At 34.0% G+C, this 16,458-nt stretch overlaps 1 protein-coding gene across 2 annotated transcripts in view; it reads right to left on the bottom strand.

Moving 5' to 3' along the window:
• Positions 1-16,038, bottom strand: part of RICTOR (RPTOR independent companion of MTOR complex 2) — a 29,367-nt gene extending 13,329 nt beyond the window's left edge. For both annotated transcript variants that reach the window (XM_015816914.1, XM_015816923.1), the window contains exons 1-19: positions 15,971-16,038; positions 14,312-14,394; positions 13,232-13,319; positions 12,652-12,742; positions 12,443-12,509; positions 12,235-12,315; positions 11,132-11,232; positions 9,503-9,665; positions 9,126-9,227; positions 8,975-9,021; positions 6,463-6,598; positions 4,764-4,963; positions 3,965-4,091; positions 2,806-2,970; positions 2,590-2,666; positions 2,421-2,499; positions 835-944; positions 639-726; positions 25-117 (exon numbers count right to left, since the gene is read on the bottom strand). In XM_015816914.1, coding sequence (XP_015672400.1) covers positions 25-117; positions 639-726; positions 835-944; positions 2,421-2,499; positions 2,590-2,666; positions 2,806-2,970; positions 3,965-4,091; positions 4,764-4,963; positions 6,463-6,598; positions 8,975-9,021; positions 9,126-9,227; positions 9,503-9,665; positions 11,132-11,232; positions 12,235-12,315; positions 12,443-12,509; positions 12,652-12,742; positions 13,232-13,319; positions 14,312-14,394; positions 15,971-16,004 — 1,932 coding nt within the window. In that variant the 5' untranslated portion in view covers positions 16,005-16,038. The remainder of the gene's footprint in view (positions 1-24; positions 118-638; positions 727-834; positions 945-2,420; positions 2,500-2,589; positions 2,667-2,805; positions 2,971-3,964; positions 4,092-4,763; positions 4,964-6,462; positions 6,599-8,974; positions 9,022-9,125; positions 9,228-9,502; positions 9,666-11,131; positions 11,233-12,234; positions 12,316-12,442; positions 12,510-12,651; positions 12,743-13,231; positions 13,320-14,311; positions 14,395-15,970) is intronic.
• Positions 16,039-16,458: the final 420 nt, after the last annotated feature.

Here is a 16,458-nt window from a genome sequence, read left to right as displayed (position 1 = left end):
AATATGTAAATATTTTTAACTAACCAGTGCCCATAGAGCAGCTTTTAGTTGCTTAATCCCCTCCCACTTTTCCAGCATAGGGGAACGGACAGTGTAACTCATGTCAGGAACGATACTCTAAATAGCAAAAAGAACAACCACAGTGCAATTTATTTATCAAGCGTTCCATTCTGTTTTCATGACAGCAGCACTAATAATAAAATACAAGTATTTATGCTTTTAATCACATTTCCACATCTTGTAGAGGCAAAACAATGTCACTGCAATTGAGGCCATCTATTTCTGTAGACTAAAGAAATGGAGATTAAAATATAAAGTGTGAAGGAGCAATAAGCTGAAGTATTTTTTTTTAGCCTTATAAATCAATTTTATACAATCCTCAGAAGTTATTCCCATTAGTTAAAAGGAGAGAGTGCGTGCATGGATTCTGGCAATTGTTTAACTTTATATGTGATTTCACAATTCCTGACTTGCTTATGGGGCCAATCTAGGTAAGCCAAGTCAAAGTGCCTTGTAGTGTGGATTCTGCTACATGCCTCCGAATCAGTAATAAGCAATTAAATGCTAAAGATAGTGAAAAGAGTATAGCATTTTATCTTTAATAATTTATTTGAATCAATTACATTACATTTCCTCACCTGAGCTTCCAACAAATGACAGCCTGTTTTGTGGTGTACTAGTTGGCCATAGAGGTGAACTGGCAAGTAGACATGTGGCCGCTGTAATCTGTGGAGAAGAAAAACAGTCTGTTTGCACTGAGTTAATTCTAACCATTTTAAAACCATCTGCATACCTTTAGGCATTGCTTTAACAAATGAGTCAAGGTGGTTTTACCTTTGGTTGCTCCGACGAACATAATTATCACCATCAACAGGTTTGCGGTACGTAGTAAGTGCTTCATTTAATTGTTCTTCTATCAAGTCGACATATTTTAAATTGTATTCCTAGGATACAATGGAATGCAGAGATCTTCAGAAAAAACATTTTCTCTAGCAATAGTTACATTTATAAATACACTACATGATGAACTAGGTAAAAAGTGTTCCTTAATACCAGTATGATAAAATACTCACTGGAAGTTGATTTTATAATCAAAATGCTTCAAAAATATGTCTCTATGAGAGACAACAAGATTGAGCAAGATCAATACAGTGCAATTCCCATTGGTTCAGGTTCACAATTTTACAAAGTAAGCCTGACTATCCTATACAATCCTCCTATTTGGTTATAAATTTATTTTTCTATAACAAATTGGAATAGTTGGCATCAATGATAATGCCTCCCCGTTCATTCATTACACCAAGATGTTCATTGTGCAAAGTAGTCAAAGGATAAGCTCTCTTATTATTAAACTTTCCATAGGGCAATACTTCTAAAGGTTATGTGGAAATGTTAGTTTAGTTTCAGCAAGCACCTACTGAAAGGGGCAGTTTTGGGTAGGACTAGTTTAATGTGGAGAATGTGGGTCAATACATCACTTTTTAAAATTGCCTTGTCTTTAAATCCCTAACTTTCTTTCTTCCATCCAAACAATATTACATATAATCTACCTCCAAACAATTTTAATACTATATTAATTTTCAACATGGGCTGGCAAATAATTCTGGTTTTTAAGAAATAATGATCTAAGTAGATTATATCCTAAGAATGGTACTCCAAAAATTTAAAAAATATTTTTTTTATAAAAATTAAATACTAAGTATAATTAAAGCTATTTTTAAGAGTCTGCAAAATTTTCATATACGCACTATATACCTCTTAACTGAGCTCCAAGAAATGGCTCTTTAAAATTTTAATTTAAATATTGTTAATCCTACTGAACTATTAGTTTATTTAAACTAATTACCTAAGGCAGACATTTAAATATAATTTTTCCAAACACCAGCACTTCTAACCACAACAAGTCACATGGAAGGAGCTGACTAGATACAGGTAGTGGTCCATGTTTAACAGAACTAGGGCCAGAATTTCCAACCTTAAATGACATGGTCTTTAGCTATGTATCAAGTTACCACACTTTTTAGTGACAGAATATTCAATAGTCCTAGACTAGACTAGAACTGCACTGTTGTTAGCCAAGGATCTTATGTTTTTCCTGCCCTGCCCTGCTCAATTGTGTTTAAACTCCCCCCCCCCACTCCCCGAATCTCTCTCCATCTCTGCTATTTTGGCCACCCTGCTGTTTTCTTCCTCATACTGTCATCATAACTTCAAACAATCTTTGAATGAATGGTTGTTAAGCGGGCACTACATGTATTTTAAAATTATTCTGAAATCAATGTATTGATAGTGTTTCTTGTGAGCACTTGTGTCCCTAATATTTGCTGGTAACAAAGTAGGCTCAGGTAAAGCCACAGTATAAGACCTGACGCACATATAACACAGTTCCAAGGAATGATTCCAATTTGATAATTAAATACCTTCTGCCATTTCTCCATTTGTTTTGTTACATAGCCTCGTTCATTTAAATAGGAAAACCCTTTGGGGATTGACAAAAATCTGAAAAAAACAAAACAAAACAAAAAACTATTGTTTATAAAATATTTACAGAGCCAATGTTTTCACCTGAATAATACAATTAATGTTTACCTTAGCAGCAGAAGCATACCCTTGTCTCCTAGATGAGAAAGTGCTGGTTTCATTTGAATGAGGGCATGAAGATTAGCCTAAACAAAGAAGATAAGAGGGACGAAGTTAATATGGCATAATAACAATATAATTATTAATATAATATCTAAGCAGGATTAATAAGGTTAAAATAAGGTTTATTTTTTCTTCAACTAAAGAATGTGGAAAAAGTCTCACCTTGTCTTCACATGCCTCATCAAGGATATCAAGTGCTTCAGAAGAAATGACTTTATTTTTGTCATGAAGCTGTGTGACAAGTAACTCAATCCCCCAATTACTGAAGAACTCCACATTGGCCCTCAGAAGTACTCGGAGGTGTTTTGTAGCATATAACCTACAATTCTACGAAAGAAAAAATGAACAGATCATTGGAAAACCAGAAAATGGTACATGATTAGAAATTGGGTTTATATATACAATATGTCATTGAACAGTTAATATCAATTTCAAATCAAAACCAAGGTTGGAGTCTACTTGATCTATAGCTTCTGCCTTCCATAACATTTTCCCCAAATATAATATATTTAATTGAAAGAAAGATTAAAAAGAAAGATTAGGTCCCCTGCTTCATTATTCTCCTTAAATGGGGAGGGGAAGAGATAACATTAGTTTCAATATAACTTCAGTAAAAGACACAAGCTTTTTCTACCAACCTTCCAGTTGTTTTTTTTGGAGGGAGGAACAGATTTAATTCAGAATCAGATTTCTTTGGGTTAAATATGACATGTATAACTGTTTGAGTGTATATATGTACAGTGGTGATTAAAAATTTGTGAATCCTTTTGAATTTTCAATATTTCTGCGTAAGTGTGACCTAATCTAACTTGGGCAGATGGGTAAACGAAAGCAGAAATGGTAATTGACATTCAAGAATTCCTTGAGGAAATGTAAAATTTGGTCACATATAATGCAACTTTATAAATTCATCTATTTTCCATGGCTCCATGTAAAGGTTTACTTTTGTTTAGCATGCTTCAATTTTATTGAAACTGAATTTAATTAAAATTGGTTATATTTATATGATTGTATAACTATGTCTGTATTATATTCCATGGCCTATACCAGCTGAGTAGCCATGAACTTGACAGATTGCTAAAAGTAAATAAATAAATAGCTTATTTTTACAAGTTTATCTATAGTATTATGATGTATTTAGCTCTTACCATCTTTCAGGACACTCCTTCATAAGGGTATGAAGGGTGAAAGAAAATGGCTGACTCAGGTCACCCAGTTAGTTTCAAGTTTATGTCTGAGAAAGGATTCAAACATAATTCATCATTTCAGCTTCTATACCATACCATGAAAACATGAATAAGATAATCTGCCTTTCACTTACATCGGTTGATGCCGTTAGGATTTTAGAAAGAATGACTCTTGCTAAACCATCTCTGCTATAGTCTAAACTAGAAACTGTCAGTTTGAGTAAGTGATCTTGATTCTTCAAGGAACACAGATTAAGGAGACTGGAAAGAAACAAAAAATGAATAGAATTCTAGTAAGATATGGATATATTCTTATAACTAAAACATAATCTAAAAAGATATGTGCCTAGTTAAGAAAAGCAGTGTGATATTTAAATTTCTTTTATTTTTCTGTTCTTCCATCAATGTCTCTGCCAGTGTTGAATTCTGAAGTTACTTGGGCCAAAGAATAACTTTGCCTAGGCTACTTTCCAACAAATTTTACAACAAAATTTATTTATAGTTCTATAGCTGCCCATCTCAATAAGTGACTTTGGGCAGTATACATCATAAAACATGTCAGAGTATTATTGTGGCATTTAAACAATGCACATTGATTTTTTCCAACCATTTTTCCAGGGGAAATGACAAGTGCTTAAGCTCTCATTACATTCTATAAATATGAAATGTTTACTTAGAAAACATTAAGAATATATTTATCTTCTTCAACAGTCTTTAAATTGCTGGTAATTGGCGTTCAACATTTTTACAAATAAAATCTAAAATAACATTGCTTCTCCAAAAATAAAAACTTAATGTCAACTAGTCACAGCTAACTATAGTTTACCACACATTCAATTCTACAGAAATGATGACACACATTAACTTAATTTCTATGTTTAAGTTTCAGGAACTTCAACATTTCAAAAACTATTTTTGTAACTAAATACATACCACTGAAATACATTACACTTTTCAAGCATTTTCACTCCATGAGGATGACAGGAGAGGGTACCAAAAAATAAGAAGTAGTGCTGACTAAGAGTGTTAAGTAACCCATTGTTCTGGAGACTGTGTTCTGGTTTCATTCCAGAAGAAATGTTAAGCCAGTGCACAATATCTCTTACTAACTCTTCGAGGTAGCCATGCCCATCCTGCTTTAAAAGGAAAGAACAAAAACTTTATTCAGGTTACTTTTAACAAATTTTCCTTGCTCAATTAATAAAAACCCACAATAATACATTTACAACTTTTCTTAGTATAAAGTAAACAACTGCTTAGTTTCCTAAAAATGCAAAGCAAAAGGAAAATATTATAAAAATTCTGTAACATATGATATTTTAAAACCTGTGCTTAAATCAAAGGATACATAATACAGAAAAAAATACAAACAATGTATGTGACAATGCTAGGAAGTTGTTTTTAAGAAATTTAGACTACATGTGAAATGTGGAGACAGTCAGTCTTGATAATGCCTCAAATGATTTTGACATAAATTGAAAGTTATTCCTATAGGGATTACGGCAGTAATAAATATAAACAATCCACAGGCAATCCACGTTTTTTCCAAAGCTAACAATGAAAATAGAAAAGTGCCAAGTCAAGACTAGGTTTTTTGCAAAAGTGAATTTAATCTTCTGTTGTTTTCTTCTACACATTAATACGTTTTGTAAAGAAAATCAAGCAAAAAAAAAAGGAACTGGAACAAACAATTCTGGTTACCTTTTGCACATCACAGAAAGTTAGGAACGCAAAAGGTGAACATGTAGAAACTGTAGATAATTGTTAAGTCTGTATCTACCTTTTGTTGCATCTGCCTTCCTTCCTTCTTTCCTTCCTGTCTTCCTTCCTGAGGAGCAAAAGGGTATGTTGATTGACCTATGTATCACTTCCACTCAATGTTCTGAAGCAGATCAGGCCAGTGCATCAAAAACCATGCCACCTTTTAATTTTTAATTTCTAAATACAAATTTTTAATTTCTAAATACATAATTATTTCTTAAAATGCATCTTCTGAAGTATGAAAGACATAAGTTTCTTGGCTAATGTACCAACTAAGGCAAGACTTAGGAGATATAACTACATTTTCTTTGTTTCTGAACTGATTGCATTTTCTTTTTTATGTGTTTTGATTAATAAACTTTGAAATTGATTGGTCTGCATTAATTAGTTATTTTTTAAAATTAAACTAATGTGGCTGTTCCAAAATATTGTGCTGCCTCCGGTATTTAAACAGAAGGTGTGACATTTCTACTTGACAAGCAGTCAGACTGAGTGGCACCATTTAATTACATTTATTTTATATTCCCCTGTAGTGCGAAGTTAACAAGAGGAATAATCATTTCACCAAAGGATTTTAGGCATGTCATATTCTTTTAATTTTAAATTTATTTACTGAAGCAAAACATTACCAAAATCTTTTATATTACATTTTCTACTATGACCCAGAATAAGCAATGTATTTTATGAATTCTATTTTTGACCCAAATTAAGCTGCATTTCCTACTTAATTGTAAAGATTCAGAATTAAATTCTTCCATTGAAGTATTTCCAGTTTTGTTAACCTGGTAAAAATTGTATGGTTTTGCATTTAGAATACATCAAACAGGAATCTGCCAGTCTTTAATATGGCTAAAAAGTAAATAAATTTTACCTCTTCAGATTCAAGGAGAAATTCAGTAAATTGACAACCAACAACTGTGAGCTGTTTTGACTTTGCATAATCGAGATCTAGATTGGCATACAATTTACTGCTAGGCTTGTAAAAATACATCAGCCGTCGTACAAATCTAACATTAAACAAAAGAATGAGGCAATTAAAAACATAATTAAAGGCTTCTGACAATGTATGTCTATATTTATACTTATTTATATTACAAGATAATAGTTTCATCAATCTTAGAATCAAAAGGAATTTTTTTACAAAATCAGTGACATTAATTCTAACTTGTCCCTGAGGGCTACTGTCAAAACTATACTCAATAGGCTTCTGAGAAATGATAGAAAAGTCTTTCTGTAGCTGTTTCTGTTTTGTAAGACATTTACTTCAACAAATGATTAATATGATTTCTGTCACTGGTTCTCCCTATTTAACAAATCTTCTTTCTTCATTCCAACAGGCATTTTTTTTAGACTGAGGATTTTTGTGCAGTAATCCTTTATTTTAGTTCTTCTTACCTGCAATCTACTGTTGATCTCAGTTACAAACACATTACATATATTAAATATGCATCTTAATAAATAATTAAAAATGAATCCTTCTGCCATCCCCAAGAGGAGCACATATGTTAGTGAATTTCCTTTTCAAGCAATACTTCTGAACCCATCCAAGTAGGCAAAGATCATATTTTATATTACAGAAAGGATATCAGCAACTTATTATAAAATCTGATGCACTTTATTTCTCTAACAACGTATAAGCCAGTGGTGGCGAACCTATGGCACGGGTGCCAGAGGCGGCACTCAGAGCCCTCTCTGTGGGCACTCGTACCGTCGCCCTAGTCATAGTCCTTCAGCTGGGTTTTATAAAACCTTTTTGCTTTAGGCCTCCGCCGCCGTGTAAAAAAAAAGAAGGTTCAATCAATCAGTCAATTTCAACTTCTTGCGGGGGAAAAAAAGATCTTGCAAAGTTAGAATTGATTGATTGAACTTTTTAGTCCCACCCAGTCTGCCGTTACCACCGCAGCCACGCCCACCCAGTGGGCCACGCCCACCCGGCACCCGACGATGCATAAGTGGGTTTTGGGTTGCAGTTTGGGCACTCGGTCTCTAAAAGGTTCGCCATCACTGGTATAAGCTAAAGAAGACTGCACATGTGCGTTTTCAACTCTAAATCTGTTAATGTTTAAATCCAACAAATCTTTCTCCTTTATGTTGCTTATCCACAAATGTGAACCAACCAACTTTTCAAATCCCTTTGCTAACTTCAAATTTGTAGAATCTTTTTCTTGAATAGACAGGATTCAATATGGAATTTTGAGAGGAATATATTATTTAAAAGTAGCCAGTTAGATTAACAGATTTTTTTTAATTGGTGGAGGAAAAAGGAAAAAGAATTTTTTTGTGTGCCATCTTGCACTTACAGAATCTGATTTTTAATTAAATGAAATATGTGAGAAATATAATGTAACAAATAAGATAATATAAGAAAAATGCATTATATGGGAATTAGGCATTATTAAAAAGAGATATTCTTTAATAAAATAATGCCACAGTTACACATACCCCAAAAATACATTTTGAATGTTGCCTGCATGTCAATGGGTATATTGTCACCAGTATTACTGCTATTCGTGGATTGTTAACACTGTGTATGTTATTATATATAGTATTATATATTTGTGTGAAAGCATGAATAAATATATAAGAAAGATGGAGTCCATTAAACCACTCAGAGCAGTGCATAAAAGAAGAAAAATTGTTCTAGTAGAAATCAATTGTTGCAGCAAGTAGAAAAATAGTACAATGAATATTTCTCTGAAGATACAAAAAATGCTAAGTGATTCTCAAAACAAGAGACAGTTCTTATTGAAAGTTATAAAAGTAGATGGAAACTATAATATTTCAGAGCCATCATATGATATGAGGTATCAAGGGTGGTGAGCATCCCATTCAAGTTTTTTGCAACTCAAACCTTGCCTAGCTAGCTAGATTTTAAACCACGTAGGTGTATATCACTATGCTTATGTATGAAATTTTAGATCAGAAAATGGTCAACAGAATTCTCATATAACTGGAAACATAATAAAGATCCTTTTTTATGACCTACTCTGTGACAGGATCTCACAAACTCAGTGGCTAAGACAATAGTACAATTGTTATTTTACTTTTAAAATCTATCCATTTGTTCAATACCCTTAAGAATAACCTCTTGTGTTTTGTACAGAGAGCTGTTAGTTCAGCATCTGAGAATAATTGTTTACACCTGTTTCCTTCTTATGTGGATGCCACACTAGATTTATGTTTCTTTCTGAATCTAAAATAGTTTAAAATAGTTTCATTTACAAGAAACTAAATTCAAAATTATTGGAAGAAAAGACAACCCGATTTCTTTTTATCTAAACTGCTGGCCAATATATTACAATGACAACAACAACAACAAAAGCCCAAGACAAAATGAAATATTTTTGTAATTATTTTTCTCAATACAGTAGATAGTTTCATACCTGTGTAATTGTTCATCCTTGTTAGTCTTTAAGTTAATATTTGGCCACTAAAAACAGCAAATACAAAGCACGGTAAGAATTATTTCAATTAATTTCTTATTATTTCAATTCTTAAATGCTAATTAGGATATCATCGTACTGTACATCTTACCTTAAGTATGGTCCCTATCAGATTCCAATTCCATTCCAGATTTTCTTTGTGATGAAGAACTTGGCTATCTCTCAGATTCATTGATAGTGCTTCTTCAGTATCCTTCAGCAGCAGAAGGGGAAAGAAAAATAAGTCAATCCCACTGTAAAGTTGCCTCTGCGTTACTAAACACATTCCAAATTAACCATGCCAAAATTTATATGTTTTTAAGAAAATAAAACCCAAACCCCAGAGTTGAATTAGTATCTAGTAAGACAGGTTCCCATACAAATGAAAAAAAAAGTTAGCTTCGAATTACTTATAAAAGGAAGGTTTAGGTTAAAAAATATGTAAGTTCTATGTTCTTTTGAGGACAAAAAAAACATAGATAACTCTACCTTAAGAATAAAGATATCTTTCTGCACGTGATACTGATCTCTTCGCTGATGTGTTGACATAGCTTTCTGAACAATGTGATCTAGATGAAGACTGTAAGGTTTAGGTCCTCTTTTCTTCATTTCATGAAAGCGTTTCAAGCAGTTCAGTGCAGCACTGGCTCGTCTACCAGAAGAACATGAAAATGCAATTAGTTATTGGTATATTCTGTACATCTCAGGGATTTGTATGCCTAAATGATTTTAAAGCTTATTGATTTGAATCCAATACAAACCAAGTCCCATTTCAGGAGTCTAAATAAAATAGCAATTATATTGCTCTGATATTTATGCAGGTTTTGGATCTTTTCATTTGTTTCATGAACAAGTAATTATCAGATACAGATAAGTCCTCGACTTATGACCACAATTGAGCCCAAAATGTCTGTTGTTAAGTGAGATAGTTAAGTGAATTTTGCACCATTTTACAACCTTTCTTGCCACAGTTGTTAAGTGAATCATTTCAGTTGTTAAGTTAGTAACATGGTTGTTAATTGAATCTGGCTTCTCCATTGACTTGGGTTGTCAGACTGTCACATAACACGATAACATGATCCTGCCATAAATATGAGTTGCCAAGCATCTGAATTTTGATCACATGACCAAGGGGATGCTGCAACGGTTGTGTGAAAAATGGTCATGAGTCACTTTTTTCAGTGCTGTTGTAACTTTGAATGGTCACTAAATGAACTGCTGTAATTTGAAAACTAGCTGTATAAACAAAATTATTTGAATATAATTTACATGTAGTTCTATAATAATTGATTTTGCAAATTTTTGGTTCTTACACCAAGATTTAAAACTACTGTCTTTAGGGTTTGCTGCAGTGGAAAGGAAATTGTTTGAAAATGAAAATACTATTTAAGGATACAGCATTCAAGTTATGTAGTTCTAATACATGGTTCTAAGTTTAAATCATAGAGAAATAGCTTCTGAAAATGTTAACTAATACAATTAAAAATGACAAAAACAAAATACAACCTTGTAAAAATTAGCTCACTACCATTAGTCCTCTCTGGCCATAAACAGAAAAGAAAAGAAAAGCAATGACCTTTGAATAAGTGCTGCTTGTGTAGAAATATGCCAAATAAACTTAATGAAAGATGTGCTATTTAGACAAATACTGAATATGTTGTTTGCTTCACAGAATATATATTATAAAGTGTTATGAATCGTTGCAAACTTGCATTTAAGAGTCTAACTGAAATATAACATGGAAGGAAAACAACTGGCAATTTCAAAACAAGAAAACAAGTAGATTATACTTGCTTTCTTTTGAAAATAAACACAATCTGTCTTAATCACTATTTTGGCAAGGGAAATTTTCAGATGAAAATAATACAGGGAGCAAAATCTGCTCAGTAGTGTTATTTATGCAACTGGTGCTAATAAAAAGCTTGATAGAGCAGGGTCTACCATCAACAGAAAAAAGGAGGAAACTTTCAGTGAGAAGTAATTCTATCTCTCTTTCTGACTCATCAGTATTCTATTTTGATAAGTAAAATGTATAAATATGTACTCTGATGTGCATGAAATCTGAATGTATACTTTTATCTTAGTGTATCTAAGCATGATATTAACATTTATGCTTACAGTCTCTTCTCCTTTACAATGTCAAAAGAAGCTGCCATATTCATTAAAGTTGGTAAGCAGTGTAAATGATGGCTGTGACAATGTGGGAGAATGGTGTTTGCCTGAAAAACAGAAACAGCTTTAGAGGTTTTGAAACAAAGTCCAATGTATTCCACTTACTCGTTCCCACCCTCCTGCGAAACCTGTTTTATTTTAATGATATAAGACTAGAGCTTACTTCAAATAATATAATTAATAAAATACATTATTTTAAAAAATGGTGGGAAAACTAATGGAAAACACTCTTTCCTAACTGCTTGCTTGCTTGCAGCAAAGGAAATAGTCTAGTAGATCTCATGGTAAAGCCATTTACAAAATATTACCTACTAATTAAAGCAGGCAACAAGCAATTGATCACTCGTAATCTAAAAAGGACAACTTGCTGAAATGATAAGAGAGTAGAGCAAAGGTGTCAAACTCGCAACGTCACGTGACATGTCGTGATGTATCGCAACTTTTTTTCCATTGCCGGCAATGGGGTAAGTGTGGTTTCGGCATGACGCATCCGGCCCACGGGCCGGCAGTTTGACACCCCTGGAGTAGAGGGAGATCTCAAGTTAATAAAAGAAATTTAACTGTGTTGTCTTAAACCAGTGTTTCTCAACCTTGATAATTTTAAGGCATGTGGACTTCAACTCCCAGAATTCCACAGCCAGCATTGCTGGCTGTGGAATTCTGGGAGTTGAAGTCCACATGCCTTAAAATTGTCAAGGTTGAGAAACACTATCACCAAGAAAAGAGAAAAATTACAAGATCACCAGCAACAAATTGAAAACAAGCAAGGATTTTGCAGTAAACTGCCCACATTTTACAGATAAGGCAACTTTGATTTGTACACCAAACCTAGAGAAGCCTTAGATTTTAAGAGGGAAGGGAAAGTTACTTCTGTTACTATCTATCTTTTTTGCTAATGTAAGACAGCAACTTGAATATGTCTTGGCATCGTTTTTTAAGTTTTGAACATTATATCCTTGTCCTTTACTACTGGAAATGAAATCCAACCCTTAGTGCCTATTTCAAAGTGAAGAGCAGCTAACCAGCAAATGAAGATAAGTCTCTCTTACCATATGCAAAAGTTCCCCCAGTAAGATAGTTGCTCTGACAGATATATGATCATTGCTGCTTGTGATTACTTCAACTAGACCCTGGAATAATTAAGAAGTAAAATTCTAGATATATGGTGCACATATGACATCCACGTTGCTTTACACTGAACATACTGTACTAAAGAACAGAATTTTATTTTATTTTTGCAATTTAATTTGAACTTACTTCTAAGAGTCCATTTCTAATGAAAGCAGAGAGAACCAGGGCCAAGTAATTGTCCATGAGGTCAGGCCTAGGTAAAATTAAAAATAAATAAATTAAAAAATGACAATCCTTCACATTGAAATGTTTTTTTAGAAAAATCTATTTCAAAACTATTTCTTTATCAAAGTGAGGCAAAGCATGTGTATTCTGCTTGGGTAATAGTTAAGTACCTGGATCTGGCTCGGTGAGGTAATATAACTTTAGCTTCTGCAGCTACAAAGCCATCAGAAAGTCTCCAGCTGTCCTGAAAATGGCTTGGATCTACACAAATAAAAATGTGGAAAAAATGCTAAGTTTAAAGGTGGACAGCTGAAAACCCTGTAAAATTATTGCATGGCCTTTCTCATGTGGTTTGGCATTATTATTTCTCACTGTTTCCTTAGCAGTTTTTCCTCCTATTCTGCAGTGCTCGGACAGAGTTCATGCTTGTCTTGCCCACATCATAAAAAATGTTAAGTTTAAAATATTTCATGCGTGATAGTGATGATTCAAATATAAATTATTTTTAAAAAGCATTTCATATATTAGCAATTTAGACAACAAACGGATTTCCCTCAGAGGGGCCTTTTATATGTCATAAATAAAATGCTTAGAAATGTATGCCACGATTCAAGTTTATGAAAGAAAGATTACTGCATAATTATTGCCATTCAGCTACGGTTAAAGTCCCCAATACAGTACCAGATAAAGGAATGCTCTTCCATCTTCCCAGCAAATACCATGGCGCATTTCCCTGGTTCCAATACTAACCTACACTGAGAAGTGCTTCTATAAATTCTTCTGTCACAACAGGAAGAGGAAGGCGAAATATATCATATAGAACTTCAAGCAAGCCTCGCTGTAACATAAACAGGAATAGGATTACAAAGATGAGTAGAAATATATTTATATGACGCTAATATCAAAAATAATACAACTCAGGCATTAAAAAATATGGACCACCTTCTTCAGGGTAGCTAATATCCTATTATAATTGCCAAAATGTTAACTGTTTATTAAACATTTACAGCAGGAAACTAGTTTTTAAACAGTGGGCACATTATGAATGTTGAGAACATGTGATGGATGTATTGACACTCTGTCAGGGAATGGGGTTGCCCAATCACAAAATGGCTATCTTGGTGGGACATCTAAAGCAACAACTATTACAAGAATGTGACTTGGCAAATGTGGCTCCTTCTCCCAGGATACTTTGTACCAATCTGATTTTTGTTTTTCTGAAGAGAGGGGAACAGGTAGGCATTCTGCAAAATAAAACATTAGATTGCATACGACGTACATGTTTTAGGAGTCTTTTCTTTTTTTAAAAAAGCCATTTTTTTATAATGGTCTTTCCCAGCCATCTATCTCTAGATTTAATCAACTGCTTTTATTTTGATTTACTCTGATTTTTTTTTATGATTACAATAAATTGCTTTGGGATGCTTTGTAATAGAAGTTCTAGAAAAACATTTGCAATAAATAAAATATAAACAATCTGCATTGGGCTAAATAATGTATGGCAGTTAATGTACAGTATGCCAAAATGAGTAGATTAAGTTTACTGAATATGACGGCAATTCTCATGTTTTCATTAAGTTTTTAAATTCTACTGAACTTTAAACCAAATTGTGATTTATAACCACTTAAAACAAAACTTAATGTAAGCAATCCCCACAAATACCGATGGCAATATCTGGCAGAGCCTTTGACATGTCCTCACAAAGAATATAGATGCCTAAGAAAATGGATGTTATAGATTTCCTAGATTAACAGTATTTTGAGAACTGAGTGTGGACTGTGAAGAACATTCAAATCTCACAATTCTAACTGCAGAAGTTGAAAACATACCCGCACTTCCATGTTAGGTATACATAACACTCCAATAAGAGATTGGATCCCAGAATTTCCAGGCTTACATAAACTAATTATACCTGAGAACAAAATGAAAGGCATAATTATATAATGGTAGAGTAGTATTCTGTGTTATGTTTTTACATCTGAACACATAAGCAGACACTTTTGTTACAGTTTCAGAGTCTGTTAAAGCCCAGAGTCCATTGGAGTTAGGCAGCCAATAAAACCATGCAGGTAATCCTCGATTTACAATCAGTTGCCTAGTTCAAAGTAATGATGCAGCTCCCTGGTATACTTTCAACCCAGTTCCAAAGTTATGATGACCACCCCTCTCCAATCACATGGCCACACTTTGGGCACTTGGCAATGGACTTGCATTGTAGACATTTGCAACATCCCACACTCATAACTATCTTTTACAATGTTTTTGCCCAAAAGTCAGCATTTACTTCTGGTTTTTGCAAAACTGGCCCATAGTAAACAATTAGTTTGCTTAACAACCATGGCATGACCACTGCAAAAACAGGTCGTAAAATCAGGTCAGTGATCCATTTTATGGGTGATCCATTTTATGACTGTCACGACTTATAACCATAATGGACAGGCTTCATTACAATTGTAAGTTGAAGACTACCTGTAAACAAATAATAAAGTAAAAAAAAATCAGAAAAAACAGGTGCCATCAATACATTTAAACCATCTACTTGTCTAGTGCATGTTATTTTTTTTTCTGCACTGAAAGCCAAGCATTTAATTCATCCTTTCTTACCTAAAGAAATTTCCTATCTACAGTTTGCCCACAGTAGGAAAGTTTTATTTCCAGGAAATTCTACTTACATCTATAAAGCATCTATATCAGTGATGGCGAACCTTTCAGAGACCAAGTGCCCAAAAATCGCCCCCCATTGACCCTGCCCCACAGCCCGCCGCAGATCGCCCAGGCAGCCCAGCTGTGCCATGGCGGCCACGTCTTCCACCCATGCCCTGTAGCATTGTCTGCACACAACGGGACACGAGGGCGGAGTTTTGTCCCTGCTACCCGGCTGCCATGTCCTTGGCTGCTCTGCTCCGCGCGGGCCACGCCTGAGGGCGAGTCGTCTTGCAGGTGGGCTGATGGTGAGGAGGGGACCATGGGGGGAGGCGGGGCTGGGGCGATGACATGCGTGCCCACAGAGAGGGCTCTGAGTGTCCCTTCTGGCACGTGTGCCATAGGTTCGCCACCACTGATCTATATACTACTAAAACTCTGCTTCATGTAACCTTTAACTGGGGGAACCATGGCACCGCAAATGGGTTAATTTACAGAAAGCATTCTAAATCTGAGATCCACGACTCCCATGGAATTGAAATTTGGTAAATTTTATAAAACATTTTATGACATAAATATTATCATAAAGCAGTTTATGATATAATACAAAATGTCATAAAATGTTTTCTGTGCTTATGCTTGTGCTGTACAATTCACCATGAGCTAAACAGTTTATGACATAATATGGAATGCCATAAAACACTTCCTATGCTGATGTTTGACTATGCTAAACAGTTCAACATGGGCTATTTTCAAAGCAGAGAGGACACAGGTATATGTGGGCATGTATGTGTGTCTATTATTCTACTTACTAAATTCAGTTAAAGTGAGAACAAATAACCTACCTGCCCATGATCGAAATGCTGCCACAATTCCCATTTTACTAGCAGAAAGCCGTGCTTCTCTGTCCTCTCTTAAAAAAAAATAATAAGTAAAGACTATTATTTTTATTGTTTTTTTAAAATGGTATTGCTGTAAAGAGCTTATTCCAAATTAGGAATCTGGGAATAGCAGAGGATGATTGTGTACTTACTTGAGCTGTCCTTCTGCAGTGTCTGGATTATGCCTGTAGTGAAAGTCTGTGTATGGAGCTAAAATCCGCTACAATAAAGAAGACCGGTGTCATTCTTATTACCTTATTATACTTTACTATCATACTTAAATCTATTTAAATGCTTTTAAAAATAACGTCCTCTTTTTCTGTATAATTATCTGTATATTTTGTCAATAGAACTGGCAAGATACAATTGATCTGGGATTTGTATATTTTGTCAATAGAACTGGCAAGATACAATTGATCTGGGATTTTAACATGAAAATATGTATCTTGTCC

Source organism: Protobothrops mucrosquamatus, unplaced genomic scaffold (genome assembly GCF_001527695.2).
Source record: "Protobothrops mucrosquamatus isolate PMUCROS unplaced genomic scaffold, P.Mucros_1.0 scaffold_122, whole genome shotgun sequence".
NCBI classification, from domain to species: Eukaryota; Metazoa; Chordata; class Lepidosauria; order Squamata; family Viperidae; genus Protobothrops; species Protobothrops mucrosquamatus.
This window is presented reverse-complemented; position numbering and strand designations above follow the sequence as displayed.